General features: G+C 44.7%; 1 protein-coding gene across 3 annotated transcripts in view; it reads left to right on the forward strand.

The window, feature by feature from the left end:
• The window catches only part of LOC139756593 (protein turtle homolog B-like), a 94,692-nt gene that overhangs the window by 36,719 nt on the left and 33,360 nt on the right, over nt 1-24,613 (forward strand). For all 3 annotated transcript variants that reach the window (XM_071676237.1, XM_071676246.1, XM_071676228.1), the window contains one exon: nt 19,207-19,339. In XM_071676237.1, the coding sequence (XP_071532338.1) occupies nt 19,207-19,339 (133 nt within the window). The remainder of the gene's footprint in view (nt 1-19,206; nt 19,340-24,613) is intronic.

The raw sequence follows: 24,613 nt of genomic DNA on the forward strand, positions 1-24,613 counted from the left end.
TGTGTGTGTGTGTGTGTGTGTGTGTGTGTGTGTGTGTGTGTGTGTGTGTGTGTGTGTGTGTGTATATGAGTGTATGGGCCATTCTTCCTTTGTTTCCTGACGCGGCAAACGGCGATCAAGTATAATAAACTATGAATAATAAATATATACATATACGTTCACACACCAGTGATATTCACATACGACTGAAATATGAAATGGATATGAAAGTGCTGATGACAACAAGGACTTCAGTAGATATGCAGCTTAAGTCGGCGTTCTGTGGGTTGGAGACCGTAAATTCACCCTCTGCTGTGCTACAGCTATAGTCTTGTTAATGCTAAATTCGAAATCTATCTATCTATCTCACGTCTTTAACTTCTGTTCACCACGTTCATAATGTAGCTCAAGTATAAAGAGCCTCTCAGTGTACTTACATAACCGTATGGGTTCGATTCCTGGGCGCGGTGGTTGGCCCACAGCTACTCTACCTATTCATCCTCCCCTTATATCATGTTATATTATGAGGATTACATACAATTTATAAGATACCAGTAAACGCACTGGTAATGTCTACCATTTTCTATCTGCTAAATCCATGTAATTACCCCAGGCCCATTTTCTATGAAAGGGTTTGGGTGTTTCCCAGGAACCTTCATAAGACTCCCACAGCCCAAGGCTGCGCTACTTCCAGTAGCAGGAAAATGTAGACTCCTTTGGAATGAGAAGGTCTTTGACGAGACTGTACTCCCACTGGTACAGCCTCGCAACCTCAAGCAAGCGGAGTCCGGTAACACACACACACACACACACTCTCTCTCTCTCTCTCGTTTTCTTTGATGACTCATTCTAGGACAGTCTCATTTATTTCTCAAAAAGAAAACGAGAGGTTTTATGAAATGGGGGATTCCGAACGTGACTTTTCCATGCATTTATTTCTCCAGCGCAATAGAATTTTACTCCTTTTTTTTTTTTTAATATCCAGCTGTACGTGATTGGAAAACACTGACCTTGATGTCTCTATCCTTCATAATCTCCAATCCTCTGATCACTCTATTATCATCTCGAATCCTTTGATCACTATTATAATCTCTAATCCTCCGATCACTATCATAATCTCCAATCATTTGATGACTATTCTAATCTCCAATCTCTAATAATTCTCATTTCAATCTCCAATCCTGTGACTACTATTACAATCTCTAATCCTCTGATCACTCTATTATAATTTCCAATCCTCAGACGACTATTAAGATATCTAATCCTCTGGTCAGTCCATTATAATCTCTAATCCTCTGATCACTCTAATCACCTGATCACTATTATACCCACTAATCCTCTGATCACTCTATTAGAATCTCCAATCCTTAGATCACTCTATAATTACTAGTCTCTAATCATCTGATCGCTCTTTTATAGTCTCCAAACCTCTAACTTGTTACAATCTCTAACCCTCTGACCACTCTATTATGACCTCCAATCCTCTGATTACTATTATAATCTCCAATCCTCTGATCACTTTATCATAATCTCGAATCCTCTGATCACTCTAATAATCTCCAATCCTCTGATCACTCTAATAATCTCCAATCCTCTGATCACTCTATTATAATTTCCTATCCCTTGATCACTATTACAATCTCTAATCTCCTGATCACTATCATAATCTCCAATCCTCTGATCACTATTAGTCGCTAATCCCCTGATCATTCTATTAAAATCTCTAATCTCCTAATCACTATCATAATCTCTAATTCCCTGATCACTCCATTATAATATCTAATTCTCTTATCACACTTATAATCTCCAATCCTCTGATCACTCTTATAATCCCCATCCAGCGATCAATCTATTATAATCTCCGAACCCCTGATCACTCTAATATAATCTCCAATCTTCTGATCACTCTGTCATAATAAATCTCCAATCCAGTGATCACTCTATGATAATCTCCAATCCAGTGATCACTCTATGATAATCTCCAATCCAGTGATCACTCTATGATAATCTCCAATCCTCTGACCACGCAAAGGCCTCGCCTCAGCCACTACTTCCCTCACCTGACGCGACAGTGGGCGGTACTTTCCCATCGTAACCTTTCAGATGGAAATGCCACATATATGCCAACACCCTCGGCTGGATCTATGCAAGTGTACCACAGCATCCGGGCTGGTGGCATCTGTGTCTCTACTGGCACCCACTGTGTCTCCCTCTTTGTACCTTCTTATCAGCAATACTCCTGAATGAGAACCAGATAAGACTACTATTCATCTTCTGCATGGAAAAGGAATAAGTTGAGTTCTGTAAAGTCGAAAGCAACAGACATTGACGTCCCACCCGACGTAAGGCCTTTTTCAAGGTGGCCAAGTGGAAGAGGATCCATCGGCCTCTTAGCAGTGGAAGACACGCCTCCTGAAATCCCCTGAGGAATCTAACACAGTGTACTCCAAGTCTTGTTACTGGTTCCTCTTGGCTGGCGGGAGGTTAACTAGGGGTCGACACACTCGCCATTCTCCTTCATAAAGGGGAAAAAATTTTCGTCATTGGGAAGTTGAGAAGGATGGTCAGGCGCCATCCTGGGATGGTCAGGATACAGTGTGTGAGGGGAATGTGGCGTCCTGGGACAGAGCTCTCCCGAGTAATGAGAGAGAGAGAGAGAAAGGGGGTGGAGGTGTAACAGAGAAAGGCAGAAGAGATGGGGAAGAGGGAAGAGGAAGAAGGTTATTGTAAGAGGGAGAAAGAGTGGGAAGAAAAGATTAGAAAGTGTAAGATAGATAGAGAGATAGAGAGAGAGAGAGAGAGAGAGAGAGAGAGAGAGAGAGAGAGAGAGAGAGAGAGAGAGAGAGAGAGAGAGAGAGAGAGAGAGTAGACGGTGCATATGTGCAGAAGATAAAATCGTTCACCTTCAAATCTGTGGGTCAAGCATCATTGCCATTGGGAGCAGACGTCTAATTTACTTCCTTGCGCTCCAACAGCTCTCAGGAAGCTGGCCACGTCCATCGGCCGGAACCGTAGGCCATCTGGTGTTTTGTGTGCGTGCGTCTATGAGAGCGCTGGACATATGAGCAGTAAGTGCGCGTTATCGTTGTGGTATAACCGAGTCTTTGGATACAGACAGCGACTGATGACCAGCTCGACCAGACGTGTTTAGTTCTCCTCCGACCTTGAAGAATTATGAGGCAAAATTCTGACCTTTCGGGATAGTCGTGTCTCAACAGTCAACGAGTGACAGTGCCACTTAGGAACCAATTTGGGATCAATAAATGAAGTACTAATTGGCTTCCTTCGCATGAAATACTTTTTCTTAATGTATTTCTAGATCAAGAAGCATCTGTCAGCTAGGATCACATCATTAATTCTAGACAAAGAAAACTGAATCCTCTTTTGTCAGTGTTCGCTGACATTTTATATCTGACACTTTACACGGAGAAAAATTAAACTCTGAAGAAATCTTTTCCACAAAGGCCTGCTGGGTCTTACCTAAACTGTCGAAGGAACTTCAAGTCTCCTCTTTAATACTTCAGCACTGGTCTATCTTGTACGGTAAGGACAACAGTGTCTATACAATTTCATATTTTTGTTCTCTCTGTGTCTCTCTCCTTTGTTCTCGCTGGAATTGAAAAACTGCTTTATGCTATTTTTCTTTCTTTACTGAGAAAAATAAAATACTTTGACGAATGGATCTGAAGCGTTTTGATAATGAGTTTCCGGCCAGCCTCACCATCGTGTCGGGTATGCTAAAAATTTCACATTTTTCTTTCAGAAATTAAATTCTTTTTTTTTTTTTTTTGGATGTTCCCAATCTCCTCCTCCTCCTCCTCTTCTTCTCCCACAGACCAACGGATTCGTAACGATTCAGACAATGAAAACCATACACATGTATCCTTCACAGTAATTGTAGATATAAGAAAAATTGTTGTGTCCACCGAGTGGGTATGATGATGATGAAGAGCCGGGGGTTGCCTGTGAGTCGATCTACTCCCTCCAAGACCAGAGGAAAAGGCCAAGAGGTTACAAGTGATGGGTGAACATGGCATGGACGGTGCGCAGACAGACATATGATGGTATGGACGGTACGTAGACAAACAGATGATAGTACGAACGCTACGTAGACAGACAGATGATGGTACAGACGGGACGTAGACAGACATATGATGGTACAGACGGTATGTAGACAGACAGATGATAGTACAGACGGGACGTAGACAGACAGATGGTGGTAGAGACGGGACGTAGACAGACAGATGATAGTACAGACGGGACGTAAACAGACAGATGATGGTACAGACGGGACGTAGACAGACTGATGATGGTACAGACGGGACGTAGACAGACAGATGATAGTACAGACGGGACGTAGACAGACAGATGATGGTACAGACGGTACGGAGACAGACAGATGATGGTACAGACGGTACGTAGACAGACAGATGATGGTAGGGACGATACACAGAGAGACAGATGATGGTACGAACGGCGCACAGACAGAAAGATGATGGTTCGGACGGTACGTAAACATTTAGACATGTATTGGCACGGACGGAAAGTAGACAGATGGATGATGGCACGGACAGTGGTGATGGAGGTGGCGCTGGATTACAGCCCTTTCGCCACAACAGCAAGTCGTGCACAAGGGATCCGTTTTAAGGAATCTAAGTGTCCAAGAGAATCTAAGAGTTCCAGGGGCTTACACGATTGGATCTTTTCTTCCTTAAAAAAAAAACGTAGACTTCGTGGCGACTTAATCCAAGTGTTCAAAATTCTGAACAAGTTCGATAAAGTTAATCACGAACATCTTTTCGAAATACAAGAAAATACGCTTACCAGAACAAATGGAATAAAATTCAAAGCTAAAAGATGTAGTATGGACGTGGGAAAAAGCTTTTTCTATAGGTGTGTTGAGCACTGAAATAAATGATAAATGTAAAATGACAAGTTTATGAACGCTCGTTGTATGTCTTGGACAATCGGCATGTTTACTAAATGGCGTCCTAGCTTCGTCTCTTCGATGTACATCAACTGACTTATATTTCTCTCTTGTGTCTCCCCTGATGATGTGATCATTGCACGAAAGTGCACTTGGGAACTTATCGTGTTTCATTTTCCCCGTGGACTCATAAGAATATATATATATATATATATATATATATATATATATATATATATATATATATATATATATATATATATATATATATATATATATATTTGACCACCTTGATGTAATATTCATCACTGGGAAACGTTTCTAAAACTACATCTGTTGTCGCACAACACTATCGTCCACTGTCGAGGCAGTGGAGAGAAATGCATTTCACACACCATTAATCCCTTTGGCGTCTTTTAATTTCGTTTGGCCATCTATTGAGCTCTCATAACGGTGGATTTCTGATGGACCGGGCAGCCACCTCTGTAAATAATACCGATGGTCAACGATTGCCATTTAGCAGTGCACTAAGTACGGAAATCCTATGCTAGAAGCGGATTATATGACAGTAAGTTAGAGGTTTTCTAGTCGTAAACACTCGTCATAGTCCTATGTGGAATCGAGTTGTGATATTCATGTGGAGACTGGGAGTGTCATCTCCAGAGACAGAAGTGAGGGACAGAGGGAGTATAATGTACAGGGAGACAGTAAGGGGCAGTGTCCAGGGAGATATAAGGAGTGTATTGAACAGGGAGACAGTATGGGGTGCAGGGAGGGTGGTGATAATGAAGAAAGTAAAGAAACCACTGAATGCAGTGTGCGGGAGGACAAGGAAGCACGTAGGGAGGGTAGCGTCCAGGGAGACAATGAAAGACGTAGGGAGGGTAGCGTCCAGGGAGACACCACGGGATTTAAGGAGCCTAGAGTCCAGAGGGACGTTAAAGGATAAAGGAAGCTGGGCTGTTAGTGTCTAGGGAGACAATGAGGGACGAAGGGAGGGTTGCGCCCGGGGAGATAGTAAAGAGCCACAGGGAGGATAATGCCTGGGAAGACAGTGCAGGCTGGAGTACCCCCACCCAGCATACAATGGAAACACCATCAGTGTCGTGCACAGGAACTAATTCCTACGACAACCTGTCTTTATGCACTGACAATACGGTAAAGTATTCACAGGAAAAAAAAAAGAATTACGGTAAAAAAGGACGAACTAGAATTGGAAACAATATCCGTTGATGCGACGCCCTGAACCTCCAGTATACTGCCACATAACCTGTGGCTTCTGCTCTGTCCGGAATAACACGGGAGACTCATTTGTACACAATACCACTTCACCTGACAGCAGTTTCCTCATTCTGAAGTCAATTACAGTTTCAGTCACTGACACCAGACATTCAAGAATTCATTTATATATTTTAGAAACAATGAATGAAATTTGTCACTGCGTGTCGACTGATGCAACAAAGGGAAAGAGTGGTGAATGGTGAATGAACTATATGTGTTGTTGGACGTTCAGTTGACTGTCAGTGTTACCACACCTGCTGTTGCTGTTTATACGCACTCGTTGACTGCAAAGGTCATCACACAGGGTATGGTAACACTGACCTGCTCATGTAAGGTCAATCCACCATAGACCATCATGGATTCAGGTGTCCAAGAGCTGAAATTAAAGTTACTACGATTATCTTAATACCACTAATTACGATGATGGCTTATGTCTCGGGAACTGCTATCGGTGAACTAAATAATGAACTTAATAAATGTATGAAAAACTTGGCCACTTGTTTGATGAGATGTAGGACCCTTTGTCGTGTTCGTGACACTCTTTCTCCTTATTATAGGGGGGGGGACGAATGAAAGCTTGCGAAACGGATATAACGCTAAACTGGCATCGATCAGTGTTGTATAACCAAAGATCTGAAGATGAGACAGCTTCGACCATGTCATCGCAAAGAACAAGACTGACTTGCAGGACAAAATCTACCGCCGCAGCGGAGAGCAGAATTTGCAGCACTTCGGCTTTTTCGGCTACAGGTGGGTAGAAAAAGCAACGTGCTGCAGAAGAGCCAGCCACTACTGGACTCAAGAGGTGCACGGGAAGACGCATACACCTCGGGTTCCGTCCGAGCAGACCACATGAGCTAGGCTGTAGCTTCTGCCTCACTAAGGCCAGGGATCAGCCGTTCGACCAGACCACCAGCTGGGCTGGGCTGGGCTGGGCTGTAGCTTCTGCCCCAGTAAGCCAGGGATCAGCCGTTCGACCAAACTACCAACCGGGATGTGCTGTAGCTTCTGCCTCAGCAAGACCAGGCACCAGCCGTTCGACCAGACCACCAGCTGGACTGGGCTGTAGCTTCTGCCTCAGCAAGACCAGGGATCAGCTGTTCGACCAGACCACCAGCTGGGCTGGACTGAAGCTTCTGCCTCAGGGAACAGGGTACATTTAGAACATCACTTCTGCTGCCTATATTACTGAGAGCTATTTCTTGATTTATTCAGCAGCGTATTTTTCACCTGCCTTCAACATGTGTTTTGAATAAACTTCAAATATATCTGCATAACATGAATAAGAAAATAACACATACAGATACAGGGTGCATGATCAAAACATGAACGTATACTATGGCCACTTTCACTGCGATTCATCAAATTATCAGATTTGAAACACAAAAGGTTTATGCCCAGCTGAACTGCTATGACCTAACTTGTCATTCACACATGTAAAGGGTTCCTGCCCATTCGACCTGTTATGACCTGCTTGTCAGTCATACGTAATCAACCCCCACACTGACCTGAGTTTCTCTTTACATGTTACCTTACCTCATAGTCAGTCTGCCTTATGTTGTGATAAATGAAAGATCTTGCGTTTACGTTTTCATGTCTCCTGTAGCTCTGGTTTCGGTGCATTACACATGACAGCTAGAGGCTGAGTGTGAACGAATGTGGCCTTTCCGTCCGTTTTCCTGGCGCTACCTCGCTGAAGCAGGGGGTGGCGATGTTGTTCCCGTGGGACGGTGTAGCGCCAGGAATGGATGAAGGCAAGCAAGTATGAATATGTACATGTGTATATATGTATATGTCTGTGTATGTATGTATATGTGCGTGTATGGGCGTTTATGTGTGTGTGTGTGTGTGTGTGTGTGTGTGTGTGTGTATATATATATATATATATATATATATATATATATATATATATATATATATATATATATAGAGTGGATGGGCCATTCTTCCTCTGTTTCCTGGCGCTACTTCGCTGACGCGGGAAACAGCGGATACGTACTATGAAATAACTAAATATGAATAAATTCTTTCATACATATTCGCCATTTCCCGCGTTAGCGAGGTAGCGTTAAGAACAGAGGACTGAGCCTTAGAGGGAATATCCTCACTTGGCCCCTTTCTCTGTTCCTTCTTTTAGAAAATTAAGAACAAAAGATCATGGCAGAAATTTCTGAGTAGCTGCACGAAGGGGATAGAACAGGTTTAATGAACTAACATTATATACTACAGTAAATATCATGAGGGGCGCTAATGTTAGCAGACGAATTGGACTATCATGAAGAACTGAGCAACATTCTAAAATGGTCGTCATTGACGGACTTCAAGGTAAATGTTCAAGAAGCCTTTTCTCTTACATCAAGAGTATGTAGTACCAACCATCCTTGGTCATCCGCTCATATGACATTCTCGTACGGCTACATCACATGTACCCGGAAATACTAATAAGGACATCTGTTTTACCAGCGACTCGTAGGGAGATTCGTGCTGGTGTTCACAGCGTCGATTGCAGTGTTATGGGCTGAATATATTACCCCACTAGGTACTTATCTCATTAACTTTGTGAATAAGGTAATTTGTAAATGCTGGAGAGGCCTTTATGTCATCCAGACCATGTTACGTTCAAGCAGCATTAGATTCAGTTTGAATTGGTGTTGCAGGAGCGAGATCCTCTATAACCACAGCGAATCCCAACTAGTAACATGCAGTTGTTGTTGTTCCTTGAGGGCCTTTCTGCCATTGCGACATTCATTGGCTGGGCTGTCAAAGGCAGCGTTGATCGTAACAAAAGCATACAGCTCCTACTACAGATAGAGGAGCTATCTGGTGTTCATCACCCGCTGCTCTCATAAGAACTGCGCCACACATGATGTGCTACTGACGCGGGTCTGGTCCTGTCGTGAAGGAAAGCCTCCCAGATCCCTTGACCTGTGCTCGATCCTCTCACTCTAAATCGACAGGAGCCTGGTGGTGGTGGTGGCGGTTCCTTCATTACATAATCCACCTCATTTCATATTCATGATCCGTGTAGCTCAGAATCTCATGTTATTTCTTTACATTTTCCGTCGAAGGATTTTCTGATACTCTGTACGATTCTTTTTTGCTGTATTCCCTATTATTTCATAGTTTTTCCATTCCTGGATATGTATCTGATCTTCCTTTTCATGGCTTGATCATGTCTCTCTTTTCCTGACACTCTTATATTCCGCTCTGGATCATTACCTTTGCTTTGAGACATTCGACAAAACACGTTCACCAAATATATTGCGAACTCATACATCATGGCTCCTCACAGCCCCTTGGTCCACTGTCGGCACTAGCATGCAAAAGCCTCATCCAGCTGTCTTGGAACATCCTGTACTACTGTACTGTGATATCCTACTATCTTACAATAATGATGCTCAGTTTCCTGTACAGTCGGCTGGTATAATTCTTTACTTCACATACATACGCTTTACAAAGAATATCTAAGACACTCGTAAGTCCACCATCTAATGATATCTGAACTGGAAATGATGAAATGGTTTCCTTATTAAACGAGTCTTTCGATTCAGCGTTCAGCATCCAGAGTTGGTCGTATATATACCACAATCAGAGATGGACTGCACTTATAGGTGGCAAATGAATTTTGATATCGATTAGTGCAAAGTTTTATATATCGGTAGGAAGAACGAAAAGTTAAGCTACGATATGAATTCTACTGAAATGCAAAAGGTAAATGAGGGGAAAGACTTGGGCTTAATAATCTCTGGTGACCTAAGGCCAAGTAAGCACTGCAAAGATGCAGTGAAAAGAGCGAACAAGATTCTTGGATTCATATGTAAGGCTTTCGCATTGAAGTCTAAGGAAATCGTCCTCACACTTTCCGATTCACTGGCGTTACAGCGTCCAGCTCCCAAGATGATTTCTGAACTGAGAAACATATCCTATGGACCAGACAAACAGATGTGAAACTATTAAACATAGGCGAGAGAAGGTTAATGGGTGATCCAATACAGGTATTCAAAAGATCAAAGGCTTTGATAATCTTGACCTGAATAGGATTGGATTATAAATTCTAGGCTTCTAAGCCAAGCACTGGAGCATCTAAGGCTATTCAGCGCTCTTAAATACAGTTTAAAATATTCGATCTTTGATGTTCTTTTTAACTTAAACAAATGACCAATTCCAGCTTTGATAGACCAAGAAGAGAAGAAGGAAAAGTATAGGAGGAGAGGCACTAGCCCACATGTGTTGGTGTGAGAGCTCAAGCTTGACCTGTGGTTAAACCCACGTACCAGGGAAAGGAAAATCCACGCTGCCATAGCTCAAGCCATCACCGCTCCACACACAAACCCCACCACCACCACCACCACCACCACCACCGCAGCGTTGAGGTCCAAGTGGATCGAGGGGATATCTTGACCTGACGAGTTACTTAAGACTTGATTCGTCTGATGTCACGAACTCGTGCGCCAGCGTTTTACCTCGAAGGAGATGACGTGCATTTTCTTCAACACGACTCCAACAACATGGAATGATTCAATATCTCGCCTCAAGTCCACGACTAATATTGTGCGCGCCTCCTCCCTATCACTGCAAATCGACAGCTTTGTCATTCTGAACTACCAGTTTAACGTCTACCTTTTGCCATACTTAAGCTGAGTTTCTGTCATCTTCCATCGCCACAGACAGCCTCGAAGGGACCCGCCCGATGGTCTATTGCTGTGTGAATCCCACTGTATCACCAAGCATAGTTTCCCAGAAGATATCAGGCTGGCCTAACATCTAAAGCTCCCGAGTACACACACACATACACACACACACACACAGACACACACACAGACACACACACACGTACACACATACACACACACATACATACATATATACATACTGAATACATACTGCATGACTGTCTTGTACGATCATCATGCAACATACAGCATACTGCATGACTGTCTTGCACGATTATCATGCAACATACAGCGGGGTAGTTCTGCAGCATCCTTCACCATCCTGCCCCTCCGTCATCGAGTGCCCTGCGTGAGCCTTGGACGGTCCCTTGCCCATCAGCGCTGGGGCGTCGCACACGACATCCTGTCCATCATCCTACACCATCCTGCTCTACAGGAGCAGTTTACATCACTCCCTCCCCTCCCCAGCTGCAGGAGGAGAGAGAGAGAGAGAGAGAGAGAGAGAGAGAGAGAGAGAGAGAGAGAGAGAGAGAGAGAGAGAGAGTCGGGTTCGCCGACGTGCCCCCCCGGCATGGCTGTTCTCGGGCGCGGGCCCCCGCCGCCGTAACCTTCCCGTTTTATGGAACATTTATTTGACATTTTTTTCATCACCTCCTGCTGGGCGTCGCGGGATGGGGGCATCGCGTCGGCCGTTCCCATAATATATGTGTCTACATGTTAGTTTCCTGGATGCGACACTCTCACGTACGTACTGTGAGGGAGGTTTTTTTTTTTCTTTTAAGGGCTTTTAAAGATATATATATATATATATATATATATATATATATATATATATATATATATATATATATATATATATATATATGTGTGTGTGTGTGTGATGGACGGAAATTTTAAACGGCCGAATTATCAAAACGACAGACTTAAACGAGGGGGGGAAAAAAGGTCCATTCTCTCCAGAACTGATGTATTATTCTGTGATTGCCACGTCTTAAAGGTGAATACAGACCCGTAGTATATCCGGTCTCGTGGGTGATAAAGGCCCGGCCGTGGCCTCTGTAGTGTGCGCTACGGTAAAGGACATTTACGTGCAGGTGTAATAGCCATTTACAGTTGTAGCGCCACCCACCACCGACCCCCGTCCAGGATTGACGTCTTTACTGGTCTTTGCTTCGTGTATGTGTGTGTGTGTGTGTGTGTTGACGGTCACCATATCTCAAAAGGGATGACTCCTCTTATATCTGGTGCTACACACACACACACACACACACACACACACACACACACACACACACACACACACAAACACACACGCGCACACGCACACACACACACCTCTAAGAGGAAGGACCCGTCATGTTCGACTTGGTCCCAAAAGCAATGGTTTGCAGGACAACATCCTGTTACTTACGGAGCGAACACGTCACCCTCCCCAGACTACTGGGGTCAGAGAGAGAGAGAGAGAGAGAGAGAGAGAGAGAGAGAGAGAGAGAGAGAGAGAGAGAGAGATTCATTTTTTTTTTCTGTCGGAATTCTCTCAAAAAGCGAGTTATCCCACGAGTACGTTGATGCATCTGGCGGGTCTGTATACTCGTCACAGCACAGACGGATTGACGTCCCTGGTGTCTACCATACACGAGAGTAAGTGGGAAAGGCTTCTTTTTTTTTTTCTGCATCATTCACGGTCATCGCGGCTCAGTAAGGTGTTCCAGTAGTAAGATACAGCAGGAAGGAGGTGTATCATAACTCATTCTGTCTTGTTACTGCCTCTCCTACGCTCTTCCAGACCCGTCCCGTCCATCCCATTTTCCAGGAGGAGGGGGAATACTCCATCCTTTGGATGAGGTTCGGACCCCATCCACCATGAGCAGGGAGGCTGCCCAGGTAGGCCCAGGGACCTGCCCTACCCTGAGTAAGGCTGTGAATCCTCCCTCTCGAGGCAGGTGGCTGCTCCGTCCTGCTCCCGGCCTGAAGTTGTGGACCTCACCCTTGCCCTCACCGGGCTCTGGCTCCACCCTGTGTCTCCTCAGTGAGGCTGCAGCCTTGCATCACCAGATCAGCAGTTCAGCAAGGGTCGGGAGCTGCTCACAAGCCACCACCGCAGCAGGTGCTCGCCATGGCTCTCTCTCTCTCTCTCTCTCGTAATTTACACATGGCACTCCGTTCCTGCTCTCTCTCTCTCTCTCTCTGGTTCATCGTTATGACTAACCCCGTAATTACTGAGAGTATAACCCATCACTGAAATAACTATGTCTTTCTCTATTCATATATATTTTGTGGTGAGGTTAACAGCCCCAGCAGGTGTTCACGGTCCCAGGATTACATAATCGTATCATGTAAGGATGAGATAGAAAAAAAAATAATATCAAATATACACAAGAGACAGCATCACATTTTCTTTACTCATGTGATGAAGGCTGGAGATATTCAGATTCTCTCTCTCTCTCTCTCTCTCTCTCTCTCTCTCTCTCTCTCTCTCTCTCTCTCTCTCTCTCTCTCTCTCTCTCGTTTATAACATTTCCTTATCAATTCTCTTAATTTTCCTCTTCGTTGATTTCCTCATACGTCCTCTTCTTTATCATTCTCCTCGCCCCTCATGGTCATAGGAAAATCACTTCTCTTTTTGATCCGTTCAACACACCTTCAGTGTGGTGGCCGCCTATTGCACCCTTATATATATATATATATATATATATATATATATATATATATATATATATATATATATATATATATATATATACACATATATATATCAGTCACTCCATCTAGTGTGGGTGACCTCATCTCAAGCATTTCAGGCTGGGTCATGCTGGAGACAAGATGCTGGTCAGTGTAGACGCATGTGTGTGTGTACAGAACACAGGAACACAGACATGTGTGTGTGTATAACCACTGTGATGGACACTGAACACAGACATGTGTGTGTGTATAACCACTGTGATGGACACTGGAGCAGCGAACGTGGTTGGGCACATATGTACACGAAGACATGAGAAGATACATACGTAAGAGTATACTGCAGAAGGTGTGTGTACATGCAGAATGTAGGAGAGATACACACACACAAGTCATTTACGTAAATACAGTCAGGGTAATCTAGAACAGAAGGACAGTCACGCTCAAGGGTTACTGCATGAATATGCGACGAAGCTGTGCGAAGAAAATGTTCAGGCGTAAAGTGTATGGATCTGAAGGTTGAAAGATGTTCACCAGTGTATGTAATCATGCGTGGGGCTACGTGGGAAAGCAGATATACGGGAAGGTTCCTGCAACAAGATTTCCACCTCCTGAACCAGGATGATCCCCACTTGATATCCACGCGAGTCACATCAGAGAACGAGATGATTATAATCACAGAAACTTTGTCTTCTTCAAGTTACCTTGAGTTCATCTTTTGGCCACTACGAGAGAACACAGTCGCTCCCCTGACGTTTGCTTTCTCTTGTCTCGAGTTCATTCTCGCTGGGTCTCTTTGTCTTTTCTCTTTGCTTTGGGAAGAACAAAGGAACTTGAGGTGTACCTTGTGAGCTGATCGTAGGTGGCAAACGTGCAAGTTAGGCGGCAAGTATGTAGGAAGCCAGGGAGCACGTGTGTACACCCGCTTCCCTCTCATCTGTGGATCTCTCTCTCTCTCAACACAGTCAAATACCGTACCCAGCAGCGACCTCTCCCTATTTACTGCGTCTTTAACCATCTTGCTTATGCATATTTGCTCCTTGAGGAAATGTTTGCCGAAGATTTTGCCGACTCCACATTAAAATGTCTTTGAAAACATTACAAGGCATAACCACCCTTAATGCCACTCAGGAGCCTCCGACCCACAAGCCTTTCGCCCTCACAGCCATGGGGTTTTACGCGAGTGTTAAAACTCAATACCGAGCGTGGTTGTAATTAAGATCAAACAGTAGCTTGGTCTTGTGTGCTATTTGCTGATCCCCCCATACACAGTCTCCGAGCACTCGGTCACACAAGTTAGAGCACCCAAGCTAACCATGATATGAGCGACCAGATGAAGTCTGCTTGGGACTGTGTTTCAGGGCGACCAGATACCAGCCATGGATAACTTAAGTAAATCAAGTAATTATAGATTTACCTCACCCTCCAGAGTGTGGGGCTCTGTCTCATCAAAACGACTAGATATCAGATACAGGAGTGATTTCCAGCTGCTTATGTATCACTCATGCGAACCAAATGTTGGAGTAACACTGAGTAACACTGTCATGTCTTGGGGTCATATGTTCTCCAACAGAATTTGCACCTTTGTTCAGTAAAGTCTCTCCCTCTTCGTGACAGGACTGGAACTTGAAAGACTGTTTATGTCTTGTTTTCGCTCCGAGTTCATAAGATCATTTGAGCGTTATAATCGACCCTGAAAAGTTTCATCGATATCCCTCATGCTCGACCAGGGCCTTCTCATCTCCGCTGAGCAGTTGATCAAGAATCAAAAACTCAGGCGATTTTTTTCTTTCTCGTTTGGTTTTGGGAAGCGGTAGACTTGTCAAGTTACAGGTACAGTGAAGTTTCAAAGCAAGAACAGCAGCAGCAACAACAAGAACCGCAGCAGCAGCAGCAACAAGAACAGCAGCAGAAACAACAACAACAAGAACAGCAGCAACAACAACAACAAGAACAGCAGCAGCAGCAACAACAACAACAACAGCAGCAGCAACAACAACAACAACAAGAACAGCAGCAGCAGCAACAACAACAACAAGAACAGCAGCAACAACAACAACAACAAGAACAGCAGCAGCAACAGCAACAACAACAAGAACAGCAGCAGCAACAACAACAACAACAAGAACAGCAGCACAACAAAGACAACAGCAACAAGAACAAGAACAGCAGCAGCAACAACAACAACAACAAGAACAGCAGCAGCAGCAACAACAACAACAAGAACAGCAGCAGCAGCAACAACAACAACAAGAACAGCAGCAGCAACAACAACAACAAGAACAGCAGCAACAACAACAAGAACAGCAGCAGCAGCAACAACAACAACAGCAGCAGCAGCAACAACAACAACAAGAACAGCAGCACAACAAAGACAACAGCAACATAGTTATGAATGAAATCAACGAGGATCCGGCGCATTCATTTGACGCTCGATAAGCACCGATGGTTGAGCCACCCCATGATGTGGGCGCCCAGTTGTGGCACTTGGCTAAGGCAGCTGCGATACGAGGAAGTGTTGGTCATGAAGGCCATAATCCCCGGCCCGGGTGAGTGTGGCAGCTGGGCACATTACTGCTGTTTACCTTATTACTGACTCTGTACCACAGGGAAAATTATTACACCTCACCAACTGACGTTAACCTGGTGAAGCTGCCAGGCACCACTACACCAGCTGGTGAAGCTGCCAGGCCTGACACCACTACACCAGCTGGTGAAGCTGCCAGGCACCACTGCACCAGCTGGTGAAGCTGCCAGGCCAGGCACCAGTACACCAGCTGGTTGAAGCTGCCAGGGCAGGCACCAGTACACCAGCTGGTTGAAGCTGCCAAGCCAGGCACCAGTACACCAGCAGGTTGAAGCTGCCAGGCCAGGCACCAGTACACCAGCTGGTTGAAGCTGCCAGGCCAGGCACCATTATCCCAGATGGTTAATGATGGCCTTCTGGAACACGACTTTACTGTGATTAATTACCACCCACTCTGCCTCTGATGCCATTACGAGTGGCGCATTAGTTTGCAATTACGCTTCCTGGAATGCTGGCCAATTTCCCCTTAATCTTTTTTTTTTCCCAGCGAGTCGTATTACACATTATAATTGATCAAAAAAGAAAAAAAAAAAAATCTCGTTTCCTCTGTTCCTTACCTAGACTCGATGGGGGAGGGAGGGAATCTCTCATTCATGTCTCCCTCCTTTGTAATAATGAGATGCACTAGCCAACTGGCCTTAACTTTGGGCTGGTCGATAAACAGATAACCTGGCTTCTTCTGGGATATGTAGGATATACAAGTATATACGTAGAGTGTACAAGATGGATAAGACCAAGTCATTCAGTTGCTCCTGGCCGTCTCTGTGACTGCGAAACAAAACGTGCCAGGGATAACCAGGAAATTCCAGGCTGAATTAACCAATAGATGAAGGGGGAAAAAAAAGGGGGGGGGACCTTTCTGTAACCAGCCACTGGTTTGATATGAAACGCTAAATGCGACTAATGGGTTCTGATGGCTCCCGCCCCAGGCCGGTAATGCCCTCCAACGGATCTCGGAACGAACAGGTTGACGACTTTCAACGGATCCTGCAGCAACTGACCGTTAATGATCTCCAACGGGTGGGCCGTGACAGACCGTTAACGACCGGCAACGGATCCTCCTGGAACAGACCGTTGACGACTCGTTTCTAACGGACCTCTTTCACGCTTTCCAGCGGCCCTTACAACACACACCATGAGCGACTTCTAACGGACCTCGCAACAGACCATCAACGGCTCCCAACGGAACACCAGGCGGGTCAGCGACTTACAATGGTCCCTACAGCAAACTGAGGAGGAAAAGTTTCGAATTGGAATCGAACCCAAAATCCCAAAAGCTGGTGTATATAGGAAGCGACACCTAGCCACATTAAAGATCTGATGAGAGATCGCAGCGGCAGAAGAGGTATCTCGAAAAATGTTTATTATAACTGTAAAGAATTAATTGACAACGATATTTATTGGTTGTAGTAAAGGGTATACCCGAGGACAGTAAAGTACAGACGAGCATTTCACCACACAGAGCATCTGGCCTTCGCGTGTCGCTGGGAATACTGAATAATAGAAGGTGTCTTTCATTACCCAACTCTCCATTTCATTGCCGAAGCTTCAGTAAAACGGAATGGCTCCAGTCGGCCATACAAAAATTTCATGTGTGACTCATGTTGTAAATGAAAGTCCCCCTTCTGTTTGTTGGCCTCTCTCTCTCTCTCTCTCTCTCTCTCTCTCTCTCTCTCTCTCTCTCTCTCTCTCTCTCTCTCTCTGTCTCCCTCTCTCACTTCGGGTCTGTCCGTCACCTGTCTGTCTATCTAGCTATCTCTCGGTCTGTATCTGTCTGTGCGTCTGTCCTCCCGACTGTCTGTGTGTCTATTCGTCTGTGTCTATTTGTCCTGTAACAATAAGAAGTTGAGGGCTATAGTAATTAAATTAACTACGACAAAGATCACACGCAATTCATCATTCCCTGATAAACACTTTGTACCAATCAAGTCTTGTAAGTCTTTAAGCGAATTTCTGGGCAGCGAAAAAGTTTACCAGCATCAATAGTGAGGAAAAATATTGCTGGGAATGAACCCAAAAATGCACTTTAGAACAGAAAACCTAAATCGCACGTTAGAGTAGGAAACCTAAATGATTAACCAAAGCCAAATTCCCATATAACCCAGAGTCCATTGTTTCTCTGCAACTGAATGTAGCGCAGCCGTCAAAATACAGGAACTCCCTGGAGAAAGAGTACTGAGGTTAACATAATAATAACAATGATGAAATACAATAGCACGCAAGAATCACTGTTTCCACTTGATCATATCTTTTATCATAAATTCCAATGTTATCTTTTGTGTTGTGTTTACATGCCAGCACACACAGCCCAGCCAAAGCCAGTGTGTGTGTGTGTGTGTGTGTGTGTGTGTGTGTGTGTGTGTGTGTGTCGTAACAGCCGCCTTCGGCAAGCCATTAAGATCATATCATCAACTGTCCTCGAATGTAACTTTGAAACAAGGTTACGTGTCGTTACTCTACAACACGAGGACCACAATATAATCAACCACACCAGGGATGTGCTTCCCCATAGTACAGTGCAGTTACATTTCTGTGCCGAAAGACCCTCTGCGTAAATCCATTCTGTGTCAAGTCTTTAGTCCAAGGATGTTTTACGGTTAGTGCACCGCGGGGGAAGGTACCCCACCACTAGCTGTACGTATAATGCGTTATAACTTCCATGACTTCAAATGCCACCTGGACCGAGGACCTCAATTGGGCCCACGTCTCCACTTTGGACACCTCAGAAATACGCACGAACCGTCCACCTCCCTAGCCTAGCACCAACCCACACACACACACACACACACACACTTGTACCTGTTGTAAGATCTAGTTATCGAGCTGGTGTGAACAATAGGCCGATGGTTGACGGGGAAGCTCTTCAGAGAACTCCGCCATCTTTGGGATGCAGGATTCATAATTCCTTGTCGCTTGAAGGATTGAGTACTCTCTTTGCCCTTATAGAGCCCATCACACTATCCAAACTCTCCTGGCCACCTTGGTCTGACGAGCCTCCCTTCCCCCCGCCACAACTCCTCCTCCTCTCTCTCACCTCCACTAACCGACCCCCTTCTCTCTCTCTCCCCTCCTCCTCGCAGGTCCCATAACGGAGGTGGAGGTGCTGGAGGGGGGCCGAGTGCTGCTGCCCTGTGACGTCACGCCCCCCATCTCCAGCGACGACACCATCCTCGTCCTCTTCTATCGCGGCTCCTTCGGCACCCCTATATACAGGTGAGAACCACGTCCACACCTCTATATACAGGTAAGAACCACGTCCACACACCTAAATACAGGTGAGAACCACGTCCACACCCCTATATACAGGTGAGAACCACGTCCACACCTCTATATACAGGTAAGAACCACGTCCATACCCCAACATACAGGTGAGAACCACGTCCACACCCCTATATACAGGTGAGAACCACGTCCACACCTCTATATACAGGTAAGAACCACGTCCACACACCTAAATACAGGTGAGAACCACGTCCACACCCCTATATACAGGTGAGAACCACGTCCACACCTCTATATACAGGTAAGAACCACGTCCACACACCTAAATACAGGTGAGAACCACGTCCACACCCCTATATACAGGTGAGAACCACGTCCACACCTCTATATACAGGTAAGAACCACGTCCACACCCCTATATACAGGTAAGAACCACGTCCACACCCCTATATACAGGTGAGAACCACGTCCACACCCCTATATACAGGTGAGAACCACGTCCACACCTCTATATACAGGTATGAACCACGTCCACACCCCTATATACAGGTGAAAACCACGTCCACACCCCTACATACAGGTGAGGACCACGTCCACACCCCAACATACAGGTGAGAACCACGTCCACACACCTATATACAGGTGAGAACCATGTTCACACCCCTATATACAGGTGAGAACCACGTCTACATCCCTACATACAGGTGACAACCACGTCCACATCCCTATACACAGGTGAGAACCACGTCTACATCCCTACATACAGGTGAGAACCACGTCCACACCCCTATACACAGGTGAGAACCACGTCTATATCCCTACATACAGGTGAGAACCTTGCCCACACCTCTACATACAGGTGAGAACCACGTCCACACCCCTATATACAGTTGAGAACCACGTCCACACTCCTATATACAGGTGAGAACCACGTCCACACCCCTATATACAGGTGAGAACCACGTCCACACCCCTATATACAGGTAAGAACCACGTCCACACCCCTATATACAGGTAAGAACCACGTCCACATGCATGTGCATGGATGTGAACCACGTTCGACTGTCACCGTTAGAGCTATATGGCGACATGTTTGTATACAGGTATGAGCCACATCTACATGCACATATACAGTAGAGATCCACGACTATATACAAGTGAATTACACCCATTTGACTATATACGGGAGAGAGCTAAGCCCCACTCACATGCCTGTATACAAGTGACATTAAGCCCACATGACAATATAGAGGGAGATGCCATATGCCCACGCCCATGAGTCAGATGAAGCCACACATACCCATATGCTGACGATTAGCCTTGCCCACGTATTGTTCAGAGCTACGTACACCCAGACACCCACATACAGTCGAGACTCACGCCTAGGTTGCCAGCGCCAGAGGAGGTACAGACAGTAGAGGTGCCGGCCCATCCCAAGACCGTTGTATTTCTTATATCTTGTACATTTCTTCTGTCGAACACCATCTAGCTAGCGCCACTGCTGACATTTGTACGTCTTGTTGGTGACCCAACTCTCTCTAATGTGTTCATCAGTTCTTGTCATCATTGCTGGCTGTAACCTTCACCCACGATTCCACTGCAGAGGAGGCTGGGGGTCTGTCGTCCCTCGAACACAAACAAGCTTGGTCAACGCTTGAGCAGGACCTTGAATTTCCGACCTTTGATGAGACTGGTCTCCCGGCTACAACTTATTTCCTCTGTTCCTCCTACTGCTCTCATAACACTACAAACTTGATCACTTCCGCTGACCATCTAAACTTCTACCACCAAGCCGTAGACATCACTTCACCGTGATGGTGAGGAAGTTCGCTTACAGACTTGTACATCACGGCGGGGAGAGTGGTGGAAATGCTTCTGTCAGGACGTGACATTTTGTGGTGTTGAATTCAGCCCCGACGTTTTCTATTCTTAATGACCTGGAACGAATCATTAACCACCCTACCCACACTCCAGAGCTCTGGAACCTCTCTCCCTGAACACACTGTATTCATATTTCATCGCCAGCTCGTCGTAATTACTGCTACATCGTCTAATCTCTGATTAGTTCAGCTGAACACATTCTTGTAAATGTGACCTTTCTTTCCCTTCCCTACCTCCTCCTCCTCCTCCAGGTGCCCCTCTCTAATTGCCATCATTAACAATCTAACAATCTTTTGACTGGACTACTTTACGAGAACATTGATTTTCCTTTGGCAGAAAATTGCCTCACCTCGGTCAATGCTTCTGTCTCTGGTGAGTGTATACTAAAGGATGTTGTTCCTTCGTCTCCCTAAGACTATGTCCTGCTTCGGTCTTCCTGTCAATTCTTCACATTCTGGAGCCAACTGGGGAAGGGACCAGCTCCACTGGATGTGGATAATTCTCCTTCGTTCAATTCGCACTCAGTCTTCGCCTCCACCCAATACCATTGGTGACATGTTGTTTGTGAAGCGAGGCGATCCTTCACCCAGAGGATGTGTGACGATCTCTCTTCATCTGTCTGGTCTTTGGATAAGAACATTTATAACACCTTTGGTTCTGCTGCGTCTCCTCCAATCTTCCGTTCCGATGGCGCAACTGCTGTCTCTCCTACTGACGAGGCAAGTCTCCTTCGACGTTCTCTTCTACACTAGCAACACCTTGGATGATTCTCGTTTACCCAAACCCTACTGAAACACACACTCGCTCATCTTGCGCCTCACCCTGAATGACATGACCTAAATGGCATTCCTCCCCCAATGGATGTTATGATGGTTTCTGTACCATTAAGTTCGAATGGTTTTATAACACTGATGACTTAACTTCTCGAACGAGTCTAATTTCCTCGCGCAGGGATACAACGGATACACACGAGAATATCAGACTTGAGGCGCCGAAGTTGATGAATACTTTCAAACACTTGCATTTGCACAAGGAAATTGTTTTACGTAATCACTCTCATCACTGCAATAGTCTGTGCCATTTTCTGATTTCCAAATGTCACATTAGGGAAATGTTATTCATGACAGAAATGTTCAACATGTCTTGTGTAGCTGGCTCTGGTGAATTTAGGACTTATAAAAGTCATTTTCCTCAGTCTATCATCACATGTGTAAGGAGGATTCGTGACGTGTTTTGCTACATTTTCCTACAAAGCCGATCTTTTTCTTCGTACGTTAGACGCGACATTCTCATGCTATACGTGATCACACTTTCATGCATAGACGCCTGGCCTCTAGATCTGTTCTCTACAACACCTGCGTGCAGCTTGAGCTGTCCGGAGTGGCAGAGCGAATGACTTCGAGTACACGTCGAACCCAAGACTTTAGCTGGTTTATTAGTGCGCTTTGGAAAAGATGGTCATCTGAAGTTATCGTCGAATACCATAAATCTTAAAAAAAAATGTATTTACTAAAACAGATGGAAGAGTGACCCTACAGCATAATCCAAAGGAAAACTTTGTGCCCGAACACACACCCAGCTGGGCCATACATCACACTTGACAAGAAGTCAAGTTTCTTTGGATTAAACACGCACGGTTTCTTCTAGTCAAAACTAAGATCTGCACTTGACGTAGATATATACATATCTTTCTAAAAAGGTCACAAAACTTCGTCTTCGGAATATCATTTGCATTCATACTGAAGTTCACTTGAGCTGAACTTCTTGAAAAACTGATTTAGGGCATTATGAAGTTATCTCGTCTTCACGTTAAATGTCAAGTAAATCGATATGAAACATTGGTTTGACCTTCAACTATAGTTCAACGAGGACTGAAATCGCGCACTGCAGTAACGAGGGCCCTCCATGGTGTGACGGTCAGTGTTACTGACTGCGACTCATGCACGGGCCGATCTGAATCGAACCCGCGCGGTTTCGATCGAATCTTTTCCGCGACAGTCGGTCAGCAGTCCCCCTAGCTGTTCATCGTGAAGATATAAATTGACTATGCTGATTTTGGAACAAATATATCCTCACTCTCCCTTAGATTAACAGCAGGTTGTATTACAAGGTCTGTTACACCGTCTGACATAGATTCCAAACGCTGGAAAGTTGATCCACCATCAACACACTCTGGATAGTCTTCGATCACTAGGCTAGGATTAGCCATCCAAGCAACGCTGGATAGGCGTTCAGCACAGATGACAAGGCTGCAGTCAGCTCAACCCCGGCACACGGCAAAGACTCTTGCATCTCCCCCAGACTCCACCCCAGCACACTGCAAAGACTCTTGCATCTCCCCCAGACTCCACTGTGACCCCACCAATCCGTCTTGGGGACAACACCTCCTTCCCTTTCTCGCATCAGCTGACTAATTCATATGATCCAGGAAACTGTTCTTCAGCGATTCAGCCGTTCGCTACGACCAACGACAGAAGTGCAAACTCAACGTGAAACTAAATAACATCTTACGTACGTGGAAAGAAAAAAAATGCCGTCAAAAAATGCAAATGTCAAAGCAATAACAGAAATCTGGATTGATACTGTAAATAATATAAAGTTCTGCGCAGCGACATGATACACCAGGCAGGAGGGTCGAGTTATGCTGTGTGTGTGTGTGTGTCAATATAACCAGGTTACGTGGAAGCTATATCTGAGTATATGACTCTCCGGATATCGAATTAATGAACAAGGCGACCTATATAATCATGGAAGTAGCACATTAAACACTCACACAATGCAAAGAAAATTATCAACAAAATGAGGGTACACCATCTAAAGTAACAAAGCATCTATCAAAACACAAAGCAATTATAGTTGTAGCTTTTAACAGTTCTAGCCTTAACTGGTGACGACAAGGAAATAAAAGTAATCAATTTAACAGTCGAGTGATTTCAAAATGAAATGATTTGTGATCCAACACAAGAAAACAATGTATCAGATTTAGAATGAACTTTTCTGAGGTAGATGTCAAATTAGGCAAATGACAGAATGTTATCGGAGTTTTATCGTACATTTCCACACTCAGCAAAATTTGATTTTACCAGTTTTTAGAGAATCAAATTCTAATAAACAAATCAGTGTATTTGTGATTTAAACCTAATCAAAAGTGTAGGTGTTGATACAGCTGATAAAATCAGTTTAACTTTGTAACAAAATACATTTTCAGGGACAATATTCTCGGAAAGAATTAGAGGAGTAATGAGGAAGACACGCCAGACTGTTTGACTAATGAAATAAAAGATCTAATCAGGATTACGGAATTTGAATAAGATTAAGAGAAATTGCAAGGAAGAAAATTATTCTAGGTTAAGGAGAATTCAAATAGAGTATTTCTCTCAACGT

This window comes from Panulirus ornatus, chromosome 2 (genome assembly GCF_036320965.1).
Source record: "Panulirus ornatus isolate Po-2019 chromosome 2, ASM3632096v1, whole genome shotgun sequence".
Classification (NCBI taxonomy): domain Eukaryota; kingdom Metazoa; phylum Arthropoda; class Malacostraca; order Decapoda; family Palinuridae; genus Panulirus; species Panulirus ornatus.